This window comes from Rosa chinensis, chromosome 5 (genome assembly GCF_002994745.2).
Source record: "Rosa chinensis cultivar Old Blush chromosome 5, RchiOBHm-V2, whole genome shotgun sequence".
In the NCBI taxonomy this organism is placed as follows: Eukaryota; Viridiplantae; Streptophyta; class Magnoliopsida; order Rosales; family Rosaceae; genus Rosa; species Rosa chinensis.
The window spans coordinates 20728648-20751690 of NC_037092.1; the positions used below are offsets into that span (position 1 = coordinate 20728648).

The 23043-nt window shown below is 37.9% G+C and overlaps 5 protein-coding genes and 1 pseudogene across 8 annotated transcripts; 2 read left to right on the top strand and 4 right to left on the bottom strand.

The window, feature by feature from the left end:
* Positions 1–376: 376 nt before the first annotated feature.
* LOC112202074 (BTB/POZ domain-containing protein At1g04390) lies at positions 377–9849 on the bottom strand. 4 transcript variants are annotated; one of them, XM_040505918.1, is made up of 13 exons: positions 9653–9849; positions 9119–9248; positions 8036–8543; positions 7799–7932; positions 7264–7697; positions 5952–7097; positions 5045–5197; positions 3834–4258; positions 3616–3760; positions 2807–2935; positions 2623–2715; positions 1579–1694; positions 377–1492 (listed from the first exon to the last, which is right to left on the bottom strand). In XM_040505918.1, the coding sequence occupies exons 1-9, from the start codon at positions 9742–9744 to the stop codon at positions 3756–3758; spliced, it is 3027 nt and encodes a 1008-aa protein (XP_040361852.1). In that variant the 5' UTR covers positions 9745–9849; the 3' UTR covers positions 377–1492; positions 1579–1694; positions 2623–2715; positions 2807–2935; positions 3616–3755. The 4 variants fall into 4 exon arrangements, with proteins under 4 accessions (XP_040361852.1, XP_024198750.1, XP_024198748.1 ...); XM_024342982.2 differs by having other exon boundaries at positions 377–1482; positions 3616–4258; XM_024342980.2 differs by having other exon boundaries at positions 3616–4258.
* Positions 380–1388, top strand: LOC112203396 (annotated as a pseudogene).
* A 230-nt stretch (positions 9850–10079) lies between the features above and the next one.
* On the bottom strand, positions 10080–12961 carry LOC112165931 (putative tRNA (cytidine(32)/guanosine(34)-2'-O)-methyltransferase). Its single transcript, XM_024302641.2, has 9 exons — positions 12680–12961; positions 12555–12604; positions 12369–12477; positions 12216–12276; positions 12066–12118; positions 11805–11897; positions 11628–11691; positions 10716–10823; positions 10080–10516 (listed from the first exon to the last, which is right to left on the bottom strand). Exons 1-9 carry the CDS (start codon positions 12848–12850, stop codon positions 10275–10277), a joined length of 951 nt encoding a protein of 316 aa, XP_024158409.1. The 5' UTR covers positions 12851–12961; the 3' UTR covers positions 10080–10274.
* Positions 12962–14545: 1584 nt separating this feature from the next.
* On the top strand, positions 14546–16484 carry LOC112164676 (beta-amyrin 28-monooxygenase). The gene is made up of 3 exons (XM_024300963.2): positions 14546–15528; positions 15703–15890; positions 16009–16484. Exons 1-3 carry the CDS (start codon positions 14568–14570, stop codon positions 16303–16305), a joined length of 1446 nt encoding a protein of 481 aa, XP_024156731.1. The 5' UTR covers positions 14546–14567; the 3' UTR covers positions 16306–16484.
* Positions 16485–16646: 162 nt separating this feature from the next.
* LOC112164677 (SEED MATURATION PROTEIN 1) lies at positions 16647–17307 on the bottom strand. The gene has a single exon (XM_024300964.2). The coding sequence runs from the start codon at positions 17159–17161 to the stop codon at positions 16877–16879; it is 285 nt and encodes a 94-aa protein (XP_024156732.1). The 5' UTR covers positions 17162–17307; the 3' UTR covers positions 16647–16876.
* A 155-nt stretch (positions 17308–17462) lies between these two features.
* LOC112164675 (T-complex protein 1 subunit gamma) lies at positions 17463–22495 on the bottom strand. The gene is made up of 13 exons (XM_024300962.2): positions 22335–22495; positions 22072–22133; positions 21419–21491; positions 21194–21261; positions 20924–20993; positions 20527–20595; positions 20368–20439; positions 19732–19805; positions 18949–19611; positions 18727–18852; positions 18450–18554; positions 18270–18344; positions 17463–18020 (listed from the first exon to the last, which is right to left on the bottom strand). Exons 1-13 carry the CDS (start codon positions 22357–22359, stop codon positions 17832–17834), a joined length of 1671 nt encoding a protein of 556 aa, XP_024156730.1. The 5' UTR covers positions 22360–22495; the 3' UTR covers positions 17463–17831.
* Positions 22496–23043: the final 548 nt, after the last annotated feature.

The window sequence follows — 23043 nt, forward strand, 5'->3', positions numbered from 1 at the left end:
CAGGCTAGGTCTCCAAAATTGCAGCCAAGAATTTCCACACCCTTTAAACAGGAATTCCGTCGTGAAGAGCGCCTTGATTTAGTGACAACTGACGCTGCTAAGTCTCCAACCTCAGTCAAACTCGTCACACTCCATTAGCCATCAGCAAGGTCCTACTGCATTCTACTGCACAGTGGCAAGTCACAAAGCAAACCATTATTGCCTTCTTTTATGTCACAAAGGAGGCCAAAAGGGAGACTGATTTGAAAATGGTGGAAGAGAGAAAGAGTGGTGGTGGATCAATAATCAGGGAAAACATTTCGCCTCAATTCCTTTGACCGTCCCATAAGAGGAAATATTGATTAAATGAACAAATCATAAAATGATGAATTACTCAGCGATGAAAATGTCGACAGCAAAACTGTCCATCAATTTTTTAAATTGTCAAACGAATGTTAAGCAAAGTGTTTTTTAAAATGAGCCAAATATCAAAGCTCAATATCTAAACCCTAAACCAAAATCTGAGCTGCTCAATTGGGAAACTAATGAAGGTCGCGCAGCGAGTGGTTGAACATTCACCCTTTTCTCGCTGATACTCCAGCTGATGGTAGGATTCTTATGGTAACAGGTTCTTAGCCCAAAGTACCTAAAAAGCATGTTGGAGATCACTTGATGCTAAGGACGTTCAAGAACAAATTCGACTATTGCAGAATCTATGGTTTTTTTTTTCTTTTTTTTTTCGATGGAGTTGTAGAATCCATGGTTATGACATCTTCTACAACAATGTTTTGTTAAGAAGCAACTGGTGGCTGGGCCAAAAACCCGAATCTCCGTGCTGCTTTGTCGGCTTATCCTGAGTCCCAGTGGATCTGGTGGATTGACTCGGATGCAATCTTCACGGACATGGAGTTCAAGATCCCATTTGAGTTCAAAAGTCAATCTTCATAGATAAGTTATTTCCAGCAGCAGACGATCAATCAGCTCTGATATATCTTCTTATAGAACAGAAAGAAAATAGGCGGAGAAGATATAGAAGTACAGCCTGACATAAGTGGACAAGTTTGAAAACATTTTTCCAGAGGGTACACAGAGATTGCTGCATAGGTGGAGATGTTCAGGAGAAGACATGCAGAGAAGTTCAGCCATTTCTATGGTGCAAAGACGGAACACTATCTGAAGGGGTTACTGGAGAGATAGTTTCGGAGGGTCTTTTGTCGCACACTTCACCAGGTGTGAGCCATGCATTGGGGAGTACAACTACAATTACAATTGGGAAGCTATTTGGGCTGGGATGCAGAACGCGTTTACTTTAGCAGATAATCAAGTACTTAGCAGATTTGGCTTTGTACATCCAGACGTACTCAACCCCTCAAAGGGTGTCTCCCCTGCCATTTGATTTCCCTGCTTGAGTGATTACTCCTCTGCTGTGCTTTCCCATATTTTCAGACAGTATCAGTTCTTCTTTGCCACCTGGTTAATTCCAAATCTTTTCTTGTTTTTCCTCTATCAAACCCTGACATTTGTATGGTTACTTGTGTTCATGCTATGTGTATAGTTCTTTCACCCAAGATAAAACGGAGATTAGCTATTGGTACATACCTTCTCCTTATTCTATAATCCCATTTCAGAATAGAATTGCTGCAACGATCTTCTTTCTTCATGGTTGTTCCACTAAATCCACCCGAACTCATGTTCAAGCATCACCAACGATAGTACTGCAAGGGAGAAAAAGGCATGAAGCTGAGGGCATACAAATTCTGTAGGAATTGAAGAAACAACCTAATGACGAAAATAATTCTAAAAGTGTCGGACCATCTTCTGAGGCCTAAATATATAGATCACATACTGTATAGAGCCTAATATCTCAAATGACTTTAAAGGATCCCATGTTGATTTTGTGTTACTAGTTAAAAGTAAAGATAAACCTAAATCTCACTACAAAATGAAATAATTTCAATATAACCTACTCCCACAAACACAGACATGCATACCAAGTATCTAATGATGTTACAGCTCTTGGAAAGATATGAAACTGGGTTTAAAACTTTCAAAGAAAAATTAGGGAAGTTTACCAAGAATTAAACCTAGAGATTTAAAAGTCAAGAAGTAAAGGCAATATTATACAAGAATTATTAATGCTCCTCCATCTATATCTTCAAGTAATGAAAAGCTAAGTGCATCAATCTATTCATTTGCTCACATACAAAATCAGAGTTTGTGATCCATATAAGGTGATTCTGTAGATGGTAACAGGTGAGGGATTATGGAAAGGTTAACCATTTATTCAATCAGTTCACATTCTAGACCAAGCACCATCTCTTTTCCCAAGCATAATGTGAGGATTACCATCAACATTGAAGAAACTTAGCTGAGAATTAATTAACAACCTCCATTTTTTTTTTTTCAGTTGCTGATCAGGAAGACAGTGTACTTGGAATTAGATATCAGAGTTATTATGCCAGATACTGAGGAGATGGAACAAGCAGGAAGCTTACCAATTTAAGTGAACTAATTGAGTCTGTATTTGATTCTATATTATCGAAATATCATGATGCCACTCATTTGCATTTTCTGAACAATTTGCATGTTATCTAAAATTTTTCATTTTGAAAAGTACATGTTACTGGGAGTATAAGCTTCAACCTGCCAAGAAATGATGCACACGTCTGATTGTTGAGAGCAGTAATCTGCTCAAAATTATTGATGCTAATTTGACTACCAGAACATCTGTAATACCTGCAGGAAAGGATGGTCAAAGATTAGAAAAATTATTCAATAACTGTTCTCTGGAATATCTATTGCAGGACAAAAAGAAAAAGTACTAAACTTAGAAAATCATAAGCCCAAAGAGTCAAGCTTCAACACAGATGAAGTTTCAGCCCAACTATCCATTCTCCTCGCATTAGTATCTAGATGGAGGAGTGTAAGTTAAGGGATTGGTGTCCTCTCTGCTCACCTGTTAGAGACATGCATTAGTAACACAGAAATTATAGAAGTACAAATGCTCAGACAAGATTTGCTCTGTTGCAACCCCAAGAACAAAATGAGACACTACGAACCAAATCAACATAGTTTTAATTTCACCCCATTCTGGCCGAGATGAAAGGAATAAATAAACAACTCTTCAAAAAGATGCCTCATCTACAACCTCTCTGACTTTCCCACCCACTCTCAAAATACAAAAATGAAGTCCTCTTTCTACTTCACAACCTAGTAAGCCATTTCTTCATTTTTCTACCTTTAGGCATGCAAAATTGGACACATGGAGACCAGCACCTAAATAGTGTCTTACTCTTACAATTAACCATAAAGCTTATAAAATTTATAGCCAAGAGGAAAGCTCACAGCAAGTTTCACCAGCATTTCAGAACAAAAATAAATGTAATCCTCTGCAATCTTAAGGTGTTTCTTGGAATAGATTGAAGAGAGGAGACCATAAATTGGCAGGCAATTTGAATTCTACTTTATTTCCAAAAAAGTTAGGAAAGGAGGGCATGACTGTTATTTAGCGAGCCAAAGTAGCTGAGAGGGAGGGGGCCAGAAAGGGGTAAGGATTGGATACTGGACTTTGGAATTAAAGAGGGAGAGTCTTACAGATGGAGCATCATGTATTAAATAAGCATGGAACAAACTTACCCTCAAGTAAAAGATTGTACATCTCAAGCAGGCAATTCCTTATAGGGGTCAGGTCAATATATGATGAGGCCGTACTCTAGCTCTACAAGAAGTTTCTGAGAAAAGAACTTAACAAAATTGATGTAACCGACACTCCTGCATCACACTACATTGGAGAAAGTGTCAATTTCACAGTTCCAAACCAGTATGAGAATCAAATCACTGAAACTGATCACCACCCTGTTGGGAGAATCGAACAGACGCTACCCGAACCATATCAGCCAGCATTTCATCAAGTGTTTCAAGTTCACCAGAATCACATAACTGGCGATATAAAGGGGCCATATAAGTCGCTGCAACCTCGGCCAAGTTCCAGAGAGATAAATTTGCAGCAATTTGTAGTATTTTAATAGCCAACTCTCTTGCAGAACCAAGACATGATATGATGGCATCCGAGCATGCTTCCTGGACATCTTCCATGATCCAGAACTCAGAGAGCCAAAAAAGCTCTACATATGACTGTACCTCATCTAACTTTTCTTCAGTGTCCATGTTATTCCATATACATCCGGAAGGAGGCTTTGGCAGGTTACCAGAATAGAAGTAGTTGACTAGTTTAACCATTGCTTTCCAACTGATTGAGACCTTTATGGCTTGTGAGTTGCTGCAAGTATTACCAAACCAAAAAAAAAAAAGTAAAAAAAGGTGAGCTACAGAACAGTTAAAATGGAAAGAAATTATATACCAATGTTCTTATTCAAGTGCTAAGAAACTAGCACAAACTAATACAACTTCAATTTAAGTTGATGATAAATTGCACTTCAGTTGTGAAGCTAATATGTAAACCTACAACCTCTCCACCAACCTACCCACCTTGGGAGGAAGTACAAACTACAAAGGCAACATACAAGCATCGGCACAACACGTTCACATAGTTAAATGATTTAAATCACAAATATGCAGTTGCAACCAAAGGGCAAATGTTCCCCATAAAGAGAGTAAATGCTACCCATAGAATCTGGTATAATCACATCTCTCATCTTCCAACCGATTATTTCAAGAAAAGTAATAGATCAATAAAATTTACCATTTCCTGCTGACAAGCTTTCATACAAGAAGCATTTGAAAATCTCAAACAACCAACAGGATGCTAGACATTAATCATATGCCTATGGCACATTTAATGAATGTACACAATAGTAACTTTTCTTCATATATAAAAATTTGCACGTATATGACAGCATTTATAAGACTAGCATTATCTCTACAAGATTGACATATGCTAACTAAGATGCTAGTTACTTTTGCAAAGCATTTATAATTGAATTGTCCCAATGTTACGAACACCTTCTGGAAACCAACATCTTTAGTACACACTTTTACAATTTTTAATAGATTTGTGAAATTATGTGGGTGTATGTTTATATATGAAACAAAATATTGCAAGTACCTCTCCTGCATTCCTGACTCAAACAAGGCCCTCAGATAATCACAACTTGCTGACAATACAACCTTGTGAACATGCATGTGAGGCACTGATAAAGAGCAAACACCACATGTCCAGCACAAAAGCTTTGTTTCTTTCGCTTCCAAGATGACATCCCTGAAGCCAAAAGCACACAAATATTACTATTGCACACTATTACATCTGGAAAACCAATTAGTAGCATGGAAGTAAAAATACAAAATACATTCGCCAGAAACAATTTCCCCCTAGCTATAATTCCAGTCAATCATGATACTGCGAGCCATGACTGATACATTTGGAAAATTAAATGCTGTTAATGGATCTTGTTCGAATATTTTAAAGCCCGTTTGATATTTTTTTCTTCTTCTGGATGTTCAATGACAAAAATAGAAATGAGGAGGAGGAAAGGGGCAAGAGAAGAAAACTGATAACTACTTTTAAAATGTTTTGTTCAAGGAACCCATTCAATGTACTATTCCCCCCCTTCTCACTAACCTCTCATCTTTCTTCTCCTCTAATCTCCTTCCTTGCTCTCTATTTAATTCTATACAAATGAATAACAAAGAATAAACTTTACCCAAAAGGGGCCTTTAGCTTCTAGAATGCTTATCAACAGTCCCACAAGGTGTTTCAAGCAATATAACATAATGCAGTAAGCAAATTGTTTCCATGTAGAGTCTACCAGGCCCTTTGAGTTGTCAAACCAAGACAGGCTTTATTTGAACAATGTCAAGAGACACTCAGATTCTTATATCGTCCCCAAACTGTACACTTCCTAATGGATACATAGATGTGGAACACAAACGACATAAGAAAGTTGAAACAACAACAGTGCTGATGTGATGCAACAAAATATATATTGTGTAAATAGTATAGTAGAAAATCATACGAGAAACGATGTCCGGATGGACCAAGAGCTGCACTGAGATCAGGGCTAGGAAAAGCAATGCCCCACTTTGGACGTTTTCTACAAAGCATCTGTAACAGAGGCTGTAAATTACAACGTTTGGCAAGAGTCCTCAACTTTTTTGCAAGTTCTTCTTCTGCTTGTACATATCCCAAGTAGATATACTCCAACAACATCACCAATGCTTGGTGATCGACATGAGCAGATAATCTTATGTCTTTCTGAAACTCTTTAGAAACCTCCATAGAGCCTGTCACTGAAGAATCATCGGATGTTACCTCACTAGGAAGCAGCCCTTCAGGAGGCAGTAGAGATGGACATTGGATTGCAAGCACCACCCCATGAACACTGAAACACTCTCCATTTGTGAGAACGAATTGTAAATCAGCAGAATCCTTATTATTAATTGCTTTACCAATCCTTTTCATTAGCTTACTCGGAAAACCATAAAACCCAAAATAACTAAGAACATATGCGGCATACCATTGCACCCCAGGGGTACAATTGTCGTTACAGATGTCCTGAAGTTTACTAACTAGTTCAGCTTCAATATGAGCCAATGTATTCTTACCGGCAATTCTGTCTAGGTTATCTCCTACACATCCAGAATGCTTTATCAACTCAGCCAATCCCAACAAACTGTACAACAAAAGAATGTCTTTCCCTTCCCATTCTCTGGAACTTGAACAACAAATTTTCCCATGAAACGTATTATGCAAATGGGGAGCAAAGCTCAACCTTTCTACTTGGAAATGATTACTTAAGCACCATTTCACGAAAGAAAATAGTGTTTTTACCCCTTTTTGTTTGATAATCCAGACTTGATACTCTTCCAAACCTGAATAGCATATAAATCCCATTAAATAAATGATAATTTGGAGTTTATCCGGTATCGCGAAATTCCCAGATGACAGATTATTAAGAAAACGCAGTAAGATATTCAGATACTCCAGGCCTTTTGGCTTCAGTGTTTCAGACAATATGAATCTGGCCTTTGATGCAATGTATTTGCAGGGAGAATAAGTCATCATCAGAACTGCCCTCGTTGCCGATTCACTTCTGAAGGTACGAGCAATGTCGTTTTCATATATTTTATGCCATTTCTGAATTGCCTCAACAAAGGTCAAGCTGTCAAAGGATATGGAGAAAGAAAGAAAAATCAGAAAACTAACAGCTGGAAATAAGAATGAAAACTGTAGCATCACCAGATATAAGAATTAATGAAGTCCAACCACGTTTTAGTAAAAAAAAAGAAAAAAAAGAAAGTGAACTTCTTTTACAGATGAAGTCTTACCATGCACATGCAATAAGGATGTCAAAGTGGAACTCAGTTTCAGGTTTGAAATCCTCCCCACAATGTATTGCAAGCCATCCAAGAATATCCCAGACATAAGTCCTCAAAAAAAGTAAATAATTGGCATTGAGACCCTCCTTAGCAATAACTATCTGCTCTTCCAATGACATGGAATCTTCATATGATTGGTTGTGAAATTTTTCAAGGAGAAGATCGAGAAGGATTTTATCAATCCCTTGTTTCCAGAAGTAAATGTGATGCTCCCCTGCCCAACGAGTGATCAGAGCCAAGCGACATGCCTCCACTAGCAAAGACAATTGGTCATTGGTGACCTTTCTAGAATGTGAGCTCCAGTCACACATTCCAGAAATTATGGCTTTAATAATAGGTTGGCAAGATAAACTCATCATTTGCAAGCATTTTTGTTCATTTATCTGCAACAAAAACCATAACAAAAAATATTTAACTAATTGTAATGACACATTTGACTAATGTAACAGGAAACCTTGTAAGGAGATGAAGATAGGATTCTTACCGCTAAACACTGTGCTAGCCTGAATGCTTCAATTCTAACGGAATAAGGATATGAGCTGTCCATGCATTGCACCATCTGTTCCAGAAGTGCCTCTCCACCTTCTAATACTTTCTTGGCCCCATTACCACATAAAGCTGAAAAAAAGTAACAGCAACTTAATTCAAATATCATAGCACAGAAGCTAACTACGAGATATTCAGCGTGGAAATGATGGGTTTCATTATTAAAGGTTATTACCTACGGCAGAATACAATTTCAAAACAGCAACTTTGTGATAAGCATCTCGCTTTATAAGCATATCATTTAAATCTTCCATCAGTTTAGCATCACTCCAAACAGAAAACCTAGATGGAGGCCACCACCATAGTATTGTACTCAAAAGTAAAGCCATCTGTTGAAAATGTTCAAATGGCATCATACATTCTGAAAAAGACCGTAAGTTACTGATAAGTTGAGATACACTTTCTGTTTTCTCAAGGATGTCCCAAACTTCTTTTGCATTCTTCATACTGAGATTTGTAAGGATAAGACTCAATGCTGCAGCACATGATATAGAAACTTCTGTTTGATGGGCAGATAACAAAGATGACAAAGGATTAATAAGATCTAAAGCATCCAGCTGCAGTATTGATTTGGGTAAAAGGCTGACTAATTTTACTGTCACATTTGCTGCAGTGCTCAACATGGATCCCTTGTTAGACTGAAGTATCCAGACTAATGCTGCAATGATATCGGCAGCGGAAGCCTGAAAATGGATGGAGAAAATGATGAGAACATTCTAAAGTGGAATCAGACACAGCTCAGAACTGACACAATTACAGGCATTTAAGATTTGAAACCTAAATTTTGTCCAAAATTCAATTACGGAGGATCAACTTATGCTTTTACATACATACCACATTCATTATAGAACTCCATGCATAGACAAGGGCTATAGCTGTTACAATGCAAGTATGTTAAAGCTAATTTAATGCATTAAAAATGCAAATCAATACGTCCATTGGAGATGTTTCCCTATGTACATATACATATATCATAACTCAACTTGCTGATACATTTTAAGATCAAACTACACCCATAAGGTGTAGGAGCCTCCTGAACAAGAAAAAAAAAAAAAGGAGGTCTGCTTTCTACTAAACTTCTTTGTTTTCCTCAATTCATACCAGGGATTAAATATTTCACCTCTAACCAAAAGAAGAAAACAATGTCATACGAACAGAACTGCTGATCAAACAAATTACAACATTCAAATCAAAGCTACCAAAGGCTAAAAAAAATCTTAGCTCAACAGAGATTTGTAATGGAAGGGTATTGTTATACCTTCAAAAGTGGATGGTGCAGCTTATCCCCAGAAACAGAATCAAGAAACGCAGCAATAGAATGGACCACATGCCTCTGTATCGCAATATCCATACACTGCCATCTCCTTGCCTTATCACCGCCATACACTCTGCAAGACACAAGCTAGTTCAGTGGAGCACATCATATCTCTACCTCTAGTAATCCAGTCATACAACTTCAAAACAACACCTAACTCTGATAAACTAATCCTCGACGCAATTGGATGCATTCATTATCGACACCTGGCTTGAATTCTAGTCTAACTAGACTCTCCTTAACTAATGCTTAATCAATCAGCTTTGCTTGATGAGGAATATAAACATAAGCTCTATTGTAAAGCTGAGCCTAAGTGATTGTAAACACATGACCTCAAATCTGATCAACTAAAACAGAATCAAGCATGAGTTTTTTTTTTGTTTCTGAATCAAACTCTAAATAGTCATCCAGACACAATTCGAAAGGTAATTGAATGGAAAGAGAGAAGGCGGAGCGTGAAATTGAAGGAGTGGAGACCTGGTGCCGAGGTTAAGAGCGTCGTTGAGACGCTGGTGGCGCGTGTACGTCTGTCCACTGATGATACTCCGATCGTGTTTTGAAGGTCCCATCTTTTCTGTTCCAAGGAAAAATCCAGATGCCCAGCTCCAAACTGTTTCTGTCAATTATCACAGAAGCGGTACCGCCATTCCTCTCCCTCTCTCTTAAAGTTTGCACTTTCGCTCTTTGTTTTAATCTCTCAATTTAAATGGCACACACTGATTGGTCGGAAAAGCCTCCATTTTTTTTTTTTTTTTTGACATCATGAAAATTCATGGCTTAAAAAAATTATTATTACTCACGGAAACTCGTCGGTAAAAATTTGCCCTGCAGATTCAAGTAGACGGTAGCAGCCCAAAGCCAACGATCAAGAGCCTCCTTATACAAGGTATCTTAACACTCTAGATTAGAGTAAATAATTCAAGATTAATTGAGTCATACATAATTACATATTGTTACAACAACAAAGAGAAAAAAAAAAAAAAGATCAATGATTGTCAAAATAATTGGGAAATATCCCATTTGCAATTTCAGTCGTATGACATCTAACAATAAGTATTGTTTTGATGCAGTGTATAAAAGATAGCGATGACTAATGTGGTCAGGATTCGAGGGAGTGGTTCTCAAGCTCAGTGAGTCCCTGGCTGGAAGCTTTCTTCAGTTCAAGAGCTCTCTTATAAGGAGGGGCAATTGGGGGCTGTACAGGATCCAAGCTTCGGTAAGCTCCGTTGGCATCTTTTGGCAGCGGATATGAACGGTCAGAATCATACCCACTGAGGTCACCACAAGCTAAAAATGGGATATACACCTTATTCGGTCCTTCCAACCACCCACTACTGCAATCTGCCATGTTGAAGGATGATCACATTAATTGATGCAATATTAAACAATCGAAAAACAAGATAAAGCTGTTAATCTTCATTTGAACTTCAACTGTCTGTAAGAGCTCATTAAGCATCATAAAAATTTCTAAGAATGCTCATCAAGATTGTATTATGTAAAATAAGAGTCAAAATATCTCAATTTGGAAACATTGACATACCTAGATCATCTGCTCTGGAGGGACTTCCCACCTTTTCTAGGAGGCGATGCAGATCCTTAGGGTTGAATCCCTCAGGAGGAGAATAATTCTCACAAACCGCAAATGCCTCTGTATGACAAACAACAATTGTTAGTTTCAACACAAAAGATGGATACCACTGGATCATATTGTTAATATATTCAGTATTTTGTTCCACATGCTGTATGATCTTTATGAGTCAGTGGAATTTTGTAATATATGCAATGCAGATCATTCTACTCCATTTCATGTGCGATTTATATATCTAGAACAGAACTACACTTGAATTTCACATAATACAAAGTTAAGCCTGATTCTTCTCACAATTCCTTTTTCTTTTTTTACGGTAATTCTAGAGCCAGAAGTTTATTTTATTTCCGGAATGGCATAGCAGGTTAGACAGGAAAAACAGAAAGCTGCCACCTGAGACTGTTGCCTCAAATACCATCAATGATATTTCGCATCATAGGGCCTAGATGTATATCAGCAGTGGTATTGTGTATTCTAATATTTCAAGCTTTCAATGAACATATTTGACATTGTTTCCCCTGTTTTAGCCCTGCCACAAGTCCTTGGGTGGCTACCCCAGGGGATTTATGGGATAAATCTCCCCACTACATGCAAAAGATGGGGTCTGCACATGCCATAAGATTAGTCATACCACAACTTTTTAGCTGAACAAAGAGCTGAAATTCAATATTTCAGACGGGTGTCCATACAACCCTAAAACATGGCTAAGTTTTGCCTCACTTAAACAAGTTTATCTCAAGAAATTGACTGTAAGACTCTTTCTATTCCATGGAAAACTTGCTAAAGTAGGAGCACACATACAGATAGAGAAGAAAAGAGAATGTAAGCTGCCAAGGCAAAAAAAAATGAAGACCAATATAATACCTATGCTGGAATTGCGGCTGCTTTTTGGTTTTGCAAAAGTCACAATTGGGAAAAATACTTTCAGCTGCAATAAAAGGGAATTGCATCAAAATGTAGTTCTTAACACCATAATAACATGCAGAAATATAATTTGTAACAAGTCTATTAGGCACCCAAACTAGGGAGCTCCAAAGCTACCTGACAATAGAGAAGACTAGTATCTTTTCCACGGAATATCTTTGCAATAAATTTACCACCTTCTTTAAGTACATGAGTAACAATTGTTAAGCCCTGAAAGTAAGATCCACCAGCTGTCAATATAATGCAATGTTCAAGAGCACATACAAAATAAACGTAGCCTAACAAGCATAAACAGCATGTGACTTTTATCATACTTCTAAAACAGGTACTTATCATTCTAACTTATGGTTATAGATAGAAAGAGTTCCAGACACTTACTGCTAGTATCAGCTGGGACTGAACAAATTCATCCATGTCATGAAGGCCAGTAACTGCAAATCATAGCTTAACATAAGGCATTCTTAAACAGATAGTAATCACAAAGAAAGCCGGAATCAGGCGGACAATAAAACAATAAATATAGCATACCATCCGGAGCACCATCACACACAACCAAATCAGCCTTGCAGCCATCAAAATGTCTGATGACCTAAAAGGGTCAACACTAATTCAGCTGAAAAATCGATGACAATAAACACAACCATTCACAGCACAGAATGTAGAAATGCAGCTGATACTTACTACTTCGGCGGTTCGTGCATTGGTTATATCACCCTGTACTTGAATAACACCTTCAATTGGAGCCATTGGCTGCAAATCAATAGCTACAATAAGGGGCACATCCCCGTCCCTGAAAACAATGACTCAAAGTTAGAGTCTTGGTATTCTTACACGAATAAGATTTGTACTAGTAGTTGATTAACTTACTTAGAATCAGATGAAAGCTTTGCTGGGAGATACAACTTCCTACTCAAAACCTACACAATTGGCATCAAAAAGTGAGGATCTTGGAATTGGGATTATAGTGAATAGCGAGAAGAATAATGTGATACCTGACTCCAGCTACCAGGGGCAGCACAGAGATCGACGACGCGCTTGACTCCATCAAAGATGTTGAATTCGTCGTCAATCTGAAGCAGCTTGAAGGCGCTGCGAGCTCGCCAGCCTTCTTCTTTGGCTTTTCGATAGTAGATATCCCTCTTATCTCTTGAAGCTTTCCCCATCTACTGGAATTCGGGATTTGGATTAGGGTTTTGTTCCGACGCGCAGTGCCGGAAAAGCCTAAACCCTCTGATTCGTTTTGCCGCCACCACCAGCCATTGTAGACATACAAATAACGCTGTGCCGTTTTATTTCGAAACTCGTCAACTGAACGACATGCAGTTTTTTTTGTTTTTTTTTTTTTCAGTGGCAACAATTTTAGGCGTGGCAATCTCATTTATTTTCCAAAATTTGTGCTGCTTGTTTTGTTGTGCCTCTAAGATTTACCAATTGCTTCATGGATCTCTGACACTGTCCCCCTTATTGAGAGTGATTAGTGCATCTGATTTTGGGTGCAGATGTTCTTGATTTTGCTTTGGTCTGGATACTGGGTGCGAGAAGACTAGAAAGAATGAGGAAGAAGAAAGAGTGAAAAAAAATTAAAAGAGACGGATTACTTTGTGGCTGTCAAATTTGACAGACTCCATGATATATATGTCTTTTGCCGTATTAAATTTGACATAAGGGTTGGAAGAAATAAATATGTTAAAAGTAGTTGTTGAATATGTTAAAAGTAGTTATTGGGCACTCCATGTGACAAAAGACCATTCCATTGGAGATGCTCTAATTAAGTGTGGCTCTAAGATAAATAAATTTAAAATTTAACATCTATAAAAAAAAAACAAAAAAGCAGCACAAAAGCCAACAAATTGGTAAACCTTCAAGCCAAGACTAGGTTAGTTTTAGAACTGGGAGTTATAATTGCTGCACTTTCTTCAGTTATTACTTGCTCCCATCATATTATCATAAAAAGTTGTCTCCTCCTCACATATATATGATTGTCTTGACCATAAGAAGTTGTTTTTGTAAGCATCTGTAATCAAAATGAACAAAATAATCAACTATATAGTATCAAAATCCTGTTTCTTCAGTGGTAGACAAACAACAAACTGCTCTAGTATAAATTGCTAGCTGCAGAAAGCACTTCTTAAGAACCACATTCAAACCGGGCCTTAATGCAACATAACTCTAATGCAAATGTACTAAAAGCATTAATAAGCAAGTTGCATTCCAAGAACATATGATCCTCGATTCCTTGAATTATGCATGACCTTCAACCTGGAAAACGAAAGCAGATGATGATTTTCTTCTTCTTCTTTGTTTTTTCTTTTTTATTGAAATCAAATCAGAATTTTGAAAGAGAATTTTGAAACTTTGATATATCAGTTGTCCAAATAGACTTTCATTGGGAATCTGTTATAATATATACAATGAGGATCACGGGCTAGATCATTGTTCAAATTTTCTGTTGGTTAATGTTAAAATTGGTATCAACTATAAAGAAAGAGTAGTCGACTTTGTCTGCTTCAGGGACTAAGAGCATGCATGTATAGCATTTGATCACCCAGTGGGCCAGTGGTTTGTTTACTGATTTATAGACTAGAAATATAATTTGTTTTGTTTCTTGCTAACCTTGATAGGAAAGATCAACAGTAGAAAACAATATTTTTCTTTTTCTTTTTTGTTTCTTTTTCTGAATAATTTGGCGCTAGCTTTTAATCTAGTTGCTGTTCCTGCCCTGAAAAATCTGCAACATTGCTAGTCCCTTGGGTCTTTCGTCGTGAGAGTAACACTGTTGCCTTCAGTTGTCAATATTGTCTCCTAAGTAACTCAAGCAAGTTGCCTCCAATTCAATATATATAAGAGAGGCTCTGCTCTTCCTTAGGTCACAAACTATCCATGGAGCCTCTTTATCTTACTATCATAGTCATTGTTACCACCATTGTTCTTATCATTCTCACTTACCCCAAAACCTCTAGCTCCAACCACACCAACCTTCCCCCGGGCAGTTTTGGATGGCCAATTCTCGGGGAAACACTTGAATTCTTGTTTGGAAAGCCTGACAAATTTGTGGAAAAAAGGATGAAAAAGCACTCCTCTCTTGTTTTCAAGACAAGAATTCTGGGTGAAAATGTTGCAGTCTTCTGTGGCCCTATTGGAAATAAGTTCATTTTTTCTAATGAGCAAAAACTTGTCACTGCTTGGCGCCCACATTCCCTCCAAAAGCTAATGCGTTCATACCAACAATCAGATCAAACCTCACCAACACCAACCCCAACTCTCAAGCCTACCCAAAACGAAACCACAGTAATTCGAACACCGGGTTTCTTCAAGCCTGAAGCTTTGGCTAGGTTCTTGGGGGTCATGGACATGACCACCAAGCAACAACTCAAGACACATTGGGAAGGAAAGAGCAAAGTACAAGTCTATCCTTTGTCCAAAATCTTCACCTTGGCTCTGGCTAGTAGATTCTTTCTGGGTATTGAGGACTATGACTGTGTGACTAAACTAGTCCAAGAATTTGATGATGTGTCTTTGGGCCTCCATTGCATCCCTTTGAATTTTCCAGGAACTATTTTCAATAGGGCAAGTAAAGGAGCAGCTGCTATAAGGAAGCAGATCATATCCATCATCAAGGAGAAGAAAGCTGCTGCTTTGTTAAGTGGGAAGCCAGGGCATGACATACTTTCTTACATGATTGCAAGTACTGATTCTTCAGGCAAGTTCATGCCTGAAACCGAGCTTGCTGATAAGGTCATGGGTTTGCTCACTGCTGGTTATAGCACAGTTGCTAGTGCTTTAACCTTTGTCATGAAATTTGTTGGAGAAAGACCAGATATCTACAACAAGATACTTGCAGGTACATATATGCATCTTCATGGTTAAAGTTTCCCCATATTTTTTTCTTTTTTGAGAGATGTGCTCTGTGAGTAGATGATCCAAATAGTTTTGTTAGGATTATTGATTTTTAACTTATCACTAAGCAGCCTAAGCTGTTATTTACCATACTGAATAAGAAGGGTTTTGGAAATAGAGCAAATGGAGATAGCAAACTCAAAGAAACCAGATGACACTCTAAACTGGGATGACATACAGAAGATGAAATATTCATGGAATGTTGCTTGTGAAGCAATGAGGTTCTTTCCACCTCTTCAAGGAACATTTAGAGAGGCCATCACTGATATCTCCTTTGAAGGTTATACCATTCCAAAGGGTTGGAAGGTCAGTTAAATAGCTAAATACTCGCATAACATAACATGCCAAACTGTTTAACAAAAGAGAAACTCGAACTACAAGAGGAAACTCGATTGAAACTAATGTGTTGCTTTGCTTATTTCAGATATATTGGACGGTGAGTTCAACAAATAAGAACCCAGAATACTTTCCCAACCCAGAGAAGTTTGATCCTACAAGATATGAGGAGGGAAGTGCACAAGTGCCGTTCACATACGTCCCATTTGGGGGAGGACCAAGACTGTGCCCTGGAAAAGAGTACGCCAGGCTAGCAATACTCACTTTTCTTCACAATGTAGTGATGAAGTTCAAATGGGAGATCATGCTTCTCAATGAGAAGATGATAGGTGATATGATTCCTACACCAGCTCAAGGACTTCCAGTTCTCCTCAAACCACATTAAGAATTGGAGTTGGTCACATTCTCAACAGCAAATAAATCAAGGAGTTTCGTAAAATGTTGAATTTGTATCCCATTACTATTATCACAAACTGGAAATATAATTATCAAACCTTTGTCTCATAAGGTGGTGTGAAGGCCTTTGAATACAAAAATAAGAGTTGGTGATTTTCATATAAGAAACTCTCTGTTCACCTGATTATCCGGTGACCATGAAGTTCGTGGTCACTTATTCTCGACCCTTAATTTTTATCCAATGGCAGGTGATAAGTGAATACTACTGATTAGGTATTTTCATAGGTCAAGTTGATCAACACGAATAATACTATTCGCACACCAGTTAAACACTCAAGTATACAATAAGGCAAAGATTGATTAGCTTTTGCTACCAGCAAACAGGACAGTACTTGTAAACGGACAAACAGAAAAACACTTACAACTGAAAGCATACAACAAAGAGAATTCTTACCCAAGAAACACCCAGAAATATATGAGGGTAAAAGAAAAGGCAAAAACAAAGTGGAAAGGTCTATTTGGTATTTAGAGAAGGTGCAGTCTTCTTGGGAAACCTAGCACTAGGTGTTAGATTCATGACCAACTTGTATATTATCAGCAGGCTCACGTCGCATCTGGGACTGATTGCTAGAATCTTGTGGTTGTCGATTTGGATCATCATGACTATGAGACTCGGTGCTCTTGGAAATGTTATGAGCAGCCGGAAATAGATCAACACGCTCAGACTGGGCTATCTTTCCACCTTCAAGAGGTGTTCCATGCTCGTAAGCCACTCTCACTGCTTCATCTTCACTGAGCCTCGCTTGTGAAGTCGCATACTTTATGTCATCCTTGCTCTTTGCCATTCTCTCTTGCCGATCAGTCACTAAACTACATGGATTTGCTCTATGTTCTAAGCCTTTTTTATAAGCTGTGTTCTATCATTGCGTGGCAGATTGTCTCCAGAGGAGAGTGACAAGTATATCTTTGATTCGACACGTGGTCTTGTATTGGGTCTCCATTTGTTGCACAAATGAAGAGGTTTGGTTCTCTTTTCTGTCGACAAACCACCGGATGCCGTACACAAGGAAGAAGTCTCATAACCATTAAACTCCAAAAACCGAAGTTTCCAAAAACCCTAAAGCTGTAAAGTACAATGACAAAATATTTCGGTTAAGTGATGGTTGAGATTGAAGAACTGAAGAAGTGAATGTCTACACAACTGTTCATATAAAGGGTAACTCAGTCTTCTAAATGCCTCACTCCATCTATGCTAAAAGAAAGAAAAAGAAAGTACTCCATAGATGGATGAGAAGGGAAAGATACTAGCATCTCCATCAAAACCTCTATTCTTTCCCCCAACCCCTCGTAGACCGAAGAAGAGAGATGAAGAAAAAAAACACACACACACACGGCCCCAAGTGATGGGACATTACAAACCTACAAGACATCTCTCTTCCTCAAAACTCATAATGTTTGCTCGAGTCAAATGAAGAAGCAACTCAAGAAGCACTATGACTCGCACATCAGCAATCCTCACTCGGGAATTATTTGCTCATTATCTGCATCTCCTTCTGTCTCAACTTGAGGCTTTGAAGGAGCTTTGCTTCCAGCAGGCTGCTTCTTCTTAATCCCACTCACAATGTCATCAATTCTGAGAAGTAGGCAAGCACTTTCTATGGCTGTCTTAAAGGTCTGTGCCTTCACATTGTAGGCATCCCAGATCTGGAATCAAAATATAAGCAATTAGCAAATATTTACAAATACAAAATTTGAACTGGGGATGCTCAATTATGGACATTTAGTAAAACTAGGGGATGGCTGGTCAAACATGGCAACAGCATTCCAGTCACACGAATGCTGTTTAGAATAACAAATCCAACAAAATTAACTAGGTAAAAGGAGAGCAAGGAGAGAAAAACTGTAGTTTGAAACTACATTACAAGAAAATGAAGAAAACTTGAGAAAACATACCTTTTTCTCTTTTACGTCAGTCATGGCACCAGTGTTACCATCTATGCCAATCCATGCATTTTCACCATTTGCGTGCTATGGAATAGAATGAGGTCAAAATACAAATGAGGATTTAGTACGTACAAAGAAAGAATATAATGATACTAAAACAGAGAAGAACCATAAAGTTGAGGATCAAACCTTTCCTTGCAGCGCTGTCATCGTTCTAATGACATTAACCCCACAGTTCTGAGCCAATGTTCGTGGTATAGCCTCAAAAGCTACAGCAGCAGCTTCATATGGCCACTGTTCCACCATAAAAACACAAATTTAACCCCAAAACTACTTCTAAAAGCAAATAAAGTGAAGCAACAGCAAGTTTTTAATCTTACCTCCCTAGTGTTCAGATTACCAATTTCCGGAATTTTGAATCACTTATACAAATATACAAGACTTTGGGGTGAGGAAAGAGCTTTACCTTTTCTATACCTTCAATAGATGAGCTCTTTTGCTTCAGTGTAGCAGAAACAGTTAACTCTGCAGCACCACCACCAGGAACAAGTTTTGGATTCTTCAGGATATTTCTTGCTACTGCCATGGCATCCTATGAACAGAACATGATTAAATAAGATATTTCAGCATTTTATAGTTTTATTCAACAAAATTGGGGAAAAAAGGGAAACAAATAAAACAGACATACCTGTAAATTTCTTTCCACTTCGTTTAACATATCCTTACTCGGACCTCTTAAGAGTACTGTACATGCCTTGGGATCTTTGCAATCAACGATGAATGTAAAGAACTCATCTCCAATTTTTTTAACCTCAAATAATCCAGCCCCAGTTCCAATATCAGATTCTTGCAGTTCATCGGGTCTGTTGACAATAACTGCCCCACAAGCCTTGGCAATTCTGTTATTATCTGTTTTTCTCAACCTCCTAATTGCAGTAACACCGGCCTTGCTCAGATAATGGCATGCCAGGTCACTGAGCCCCTTTTCTGTAATCACAACATCTGGTTTGAACTTCAATATCTGCACACAGAGGCCCTCAATGTATTCTTCTTCTAACTTCAGGAGGAGTCCCCAATCTTCCTCTTTAAGCAACTCAGCATTTGTTTGGTTCTCGCCTTTCTTATACTCAAGAGGACAATCAAGAAGCATGATCCGCGGATTGACAATCTTTCTTCTCATTTTTCCAGGAGCAATGACATCTTTGTTAATCATTACTCCTTTCAGAACCACTGAATCTTCCAACTGGCCACCAGGAACCTTCTCAACCTTGATGTACTTTTTAATATCCACTTCTCGTAAACCCTGGCCGAGGTCCACTCCAACTATTCTAGTGGCATCAAGGGCTAAATCCTGAGTACACAAAAAAAGAAGCAAATCAATCATATCAGCTTAACATAACTTTCATCTTCCTACAGGAAAAGACCTTTATACTTGGAAATCGATAAACATTTATCTGGAAATAGTACTTACAGCAATTAAATCTCCGAACTGACCAGTGAACTTTGTACCGATACAACTTTTAATCAGCCCCAACATTGTTGCACCTGCCATGTAATGTGTACATAAGTTGCATGCCAGAAGTAATTATTTGAAGATTTGCAGATTATATTGTTCAAGACAAACAAGTCAAAGGAAAAAAATAAACCACATTATCACTGTAAAACTGTCACTGGAAGTATAATTCAGAAGTTTAGTCTGTTTATTCTTTTTGACATGTTGTCCTTTACTTGGTCACACTTTAAACTCATGATTCAAATATATCTGAAAATAATATCACAAAAACGCAATAAATGTTTAAGTTACAATTGCGGAATTGCCATTGGACACAGATATAGGTGTCCAGCTTCCATTTTGCCCTACAGGTGTCATCAGTGGATATAGAGTTATGCCTAGTTTCTACTTCTATTAAGCAAAAGCTGAAGCTGTAGTATCAATCCCAAATTGAATGTGAGGAGCATAAGGTGTAGCAACCTCAATGAATTATATTACCAACTCATTAATCATGAGTTAGACTAACTGAGAGCTCAAAAACCAGATTCTGGACATTAGATACAAATACTGTACACAGACCTTGATAATGACTAGACAAAAACTAAAGAAACTTACGATCTGTCACGTCAATGGTCATTGCTATTTTGTCAAGCACAGCAATAGCATCTTCCAGGGCTTTATTGTAGGCTACAATAAAACAAAACAAAAATTATAAGAACATACACATATCTAAAGCTGTAATTGAAAGAAAAATAGTAAGATCTTTCAAATTACCTCGGCAAATGACAGTAGGATGAAAATGCTGGTCAATAAATGCTTCGGCAACATGTAACATCTCACCAGCTTCAACAAATATCAGACCAAATGTAAGAGACAGTATATAACTTTATATGTGTTGCACTACATTTATAGTAACATAATTAAACATCTAGTAAAGCCTCAATCATGCTTTCAATATGTATCCTTTTCAAAGCGCCCCCTTGAATCAAATCTCCCACGTATTTATGTAGCAAAATATAACTTTGCTGGAAAAAGTTTAACAGGTACTTATCAATACCAAAAAGAAATCTCTTGTTCATCATATCTTAACCAAAAAGATTAATATATATATATATATGTTAGTACTACACATGCAGCACATTGCTTTGAGGTTTTAATGCTCAAACCATACCAAGAATAATGACAGATGTTGTTCCATCACCAACTTCTTCATCTTGTGTGCGGCTTAATTCAATCATCGACTGTCATCACAAATTTTGGAAGACAATCGATAAGTATAACATAGAGATATTAAGTTAAATGGGGAGAGAGCATAAAACACCGAGAAGCAGAAACTAGCATTTCATGCAAGAGACACCAATAGAGAAAATAAAGGATAAAGTAACTGTTAAACAAAAGCAATTCAACTTGGAGAAAGAGGAATTCAAGAAGACTATCGTGCCTTTGCTGCTGGGTGCGCAAGATCCAATTCTCGCAGAATGGCATTCCCATCATTGGTTACTACAATACCTGTTAGCAATGAGGAGAACAACTTTGTTAGAGTTATGCAAATGCATTAACACCGAAAACAAAATCCTTCAGGATAGAAAATGCGCATAATAGAGATGCACGAGGCTAGACGCAGATAAATACAGTAAAAATTTTCCACTTAAGGCAAAAGGATTACCTCCACTAGCATCCAGTAGCATCTTTAACATGGACCTCGGTCCCAAGGTTGTACGGATGATGTCAGCAACAGCCTGTCATCAACAGAATATTTATAAGTTTCATGGTCCTGAGAGCTTAATCACTAAAAGTATCAGAACTGAGACACACTCTTTTTTTTTTTTTTCTCAAAAAAGAAACATTTCCGATAAGCACTTGAAATCATAATTTCCCCTTATCCCTTACATAACTATGTTGTCTAACTTTCTAGAAGCATAATCTGCTCACGGAACTCAAAAGGTATGTGTATCTGGCAATTAAAGTTTCATAGTCACCAGGATAATACTGATGTGAACTCATCCAGAAATTAGAATACAATCAAGACAAACACAAAACAAAATTTCCCTATAAATTTCATTTCATTTCCAATTTAACTACCATTGTTCATATTTAGTAATTCTCTCCCACAACAGGACAAAACCAAAACCACATAGAACAGCACCTACACAAAGCTATAATCTCTCTCAAAAATCTCTCCATGAACATAAAGAAAAAAACACAAACCCTAACAAATTTAACAGATTATTAAAGAAATTTCTCAAAAACCGATGTGGGTTAACATTGTAATACGAAACAAAACGCGCGGATCCAATAGACCTATATCCTTCTCCTTACCTTTGAAGCCTGGATATTAGCATGGTGCACTTTACTCCCAGACTCCCGCTTCAAAGAGTCCTCTGCCCAAAAATCAATCAAAACAAACCAAGATCAGCGAAACCGAGCAAATGGGTTCTCACCGCAACTCAAATCTCATCCACTAAAGCAGCAAACAACCCAGAACACAAGCTTTCTGGCATACCCAGATGAACGAAGAACCAAAAGAAGTGAACTTTACAGTAATCAAGCGTTAGAGAGAGAGAAAGAGAGACGAAGCTTACTGAGAACGAGCACTTGGGATTGCATGGTGGGTGTGAGATCTGTGTAGACCTAATCAAATGAGTGTGAGGGGAAGATAGGTTTCAGACTCTGCAGAGGCTTTGGGAGGGAAACGCCGAAAGGGAAAAAGAAAATTGTAGAAACCCTCGCTCTTTCTCGAGCGATTTAGATTTTAAGCCTTGTAAATGGGTCGGGCAGAGACCTCAACATAGGCCTAGGATTGGTGGTACTTTGGGCCTGTGCGTATTCTATGGGCTTCAACAAACTTGGCTATTGTTCTAAACAGTCCAAATTAGTGACATTAAAATTAATTGGAAACAAAATTGTGAAAAGAAAATGTGAAATTAATTTTTCAAGTGGATGTTGACGTAACACTTCTCTAATTTATTAATTAGTGTAGTGGGTAGAAGAAGTAACCGTGATGTCCCTCGAGTTTTTGCACATGTGTACCAGAGGGAGACCATACGAGAGATGATCATGGAAAGTGATCCCATAAAGTTTGTGACAACTAGATAGGGAAAGTTTGAGGTCACGGTGGTTGACTGAGTGGATCGGTTATGAAACAAAGTCGAAAGCAGATAATATTTTGATTATGACCATAAAATATTCCAATCGTTACATCCAACGATCAGTTACTATAGCTTCTTATGTCTCGATGGGGTTCCCCTTTGAGGAATGTAATTTATAAATATAGGGTTATAAAGGTATTCA

Coding starts and splice junctions, on each gene's coding strand:
- LOC112202074 (XM_024342981.2), bottom strand. CDS start 9,744: ATGGGACCTTCAAAACACGATCGGAGTATCATCAGTGGACAGACGTAC. Junction 9,249..9,652: donor GCTCTTAACCTCGGCACCAG/GTCTCCACTCCT, acceptor TGTGTCTTGCAG/AGTGTATGGCGGTGATAAGG. Junction 4,259..5,044: donor GAGTCAGGAATGCAGGAGAG/GTACTTGCAATA, acceptor TAATACTTGCAG/CAACTCACAAGCCATAAAGG.
- LOC112165931 (XM_024302641.2), bottom strand. CDS start 12,850: ATGGGGAAAGCTTCAAGAGATAAGAGGGATATCTACTATCGAAAAGCC. Junction 11,898..12,065: donor AGTCCCAGCTGATACTAGCA/GTAAGTGTCTGG, acceptor TCTTACTTTCAG/GGCTTAACAATTGTTACTCA. Junction 10,824..11,627: donor CAGCCGCAATTCCAGCATAG/GTATTATATTGG, acceptor TTTGTCATACAG/AGGCATTTGCGGTTTGTGAG.
- LOC112164676 (XM_024300963.2), top strand. CDS start 14,568: ATGGAGCCTCTTTATCTTACTATCATAGTCATTGTTACCACCATTGTT. Junction 15,529..15,702: donor CTACAACAAGATACTTGCAG/GTACATATATGC, acceptor TTTTGGAAATAG/AGCAAATGGAGATAGCAAAC. Junction 15,891..16,008: donor CCATTCCAAAGGGTTGGAAG/GTCAGTTAAATA, acceptor TGCTTATTTCAG/ATATATTGGACGGTGAGTTC.
- LOC112164677 (XM_024300964.2), bottom strand. CDS start 17,161: ATGGCAAAGAGCAAGGATGACATAAAGTATGCGACTTCACAAGCGAGG.
- LOC112164675 (XM_024300962.2), bottom strand. CDS start 22,359: ATGCAATCCCAAGTGCTCGTTCTCA. Junction 20,596..20,923: donor AACATCTGTCATTATTCTTG/GTATGGTTTGAG, acceptor TATTTGTTGAAG/CTGGTGAGATGTTACATGTT. Junction 18,555..18,726: donor CTATTGAAGGTATAGAAAAG/GTAAAGCTCTTT, acceptor ATGGTGGAACAG/TGGCCATATGAAGCTGCTGC.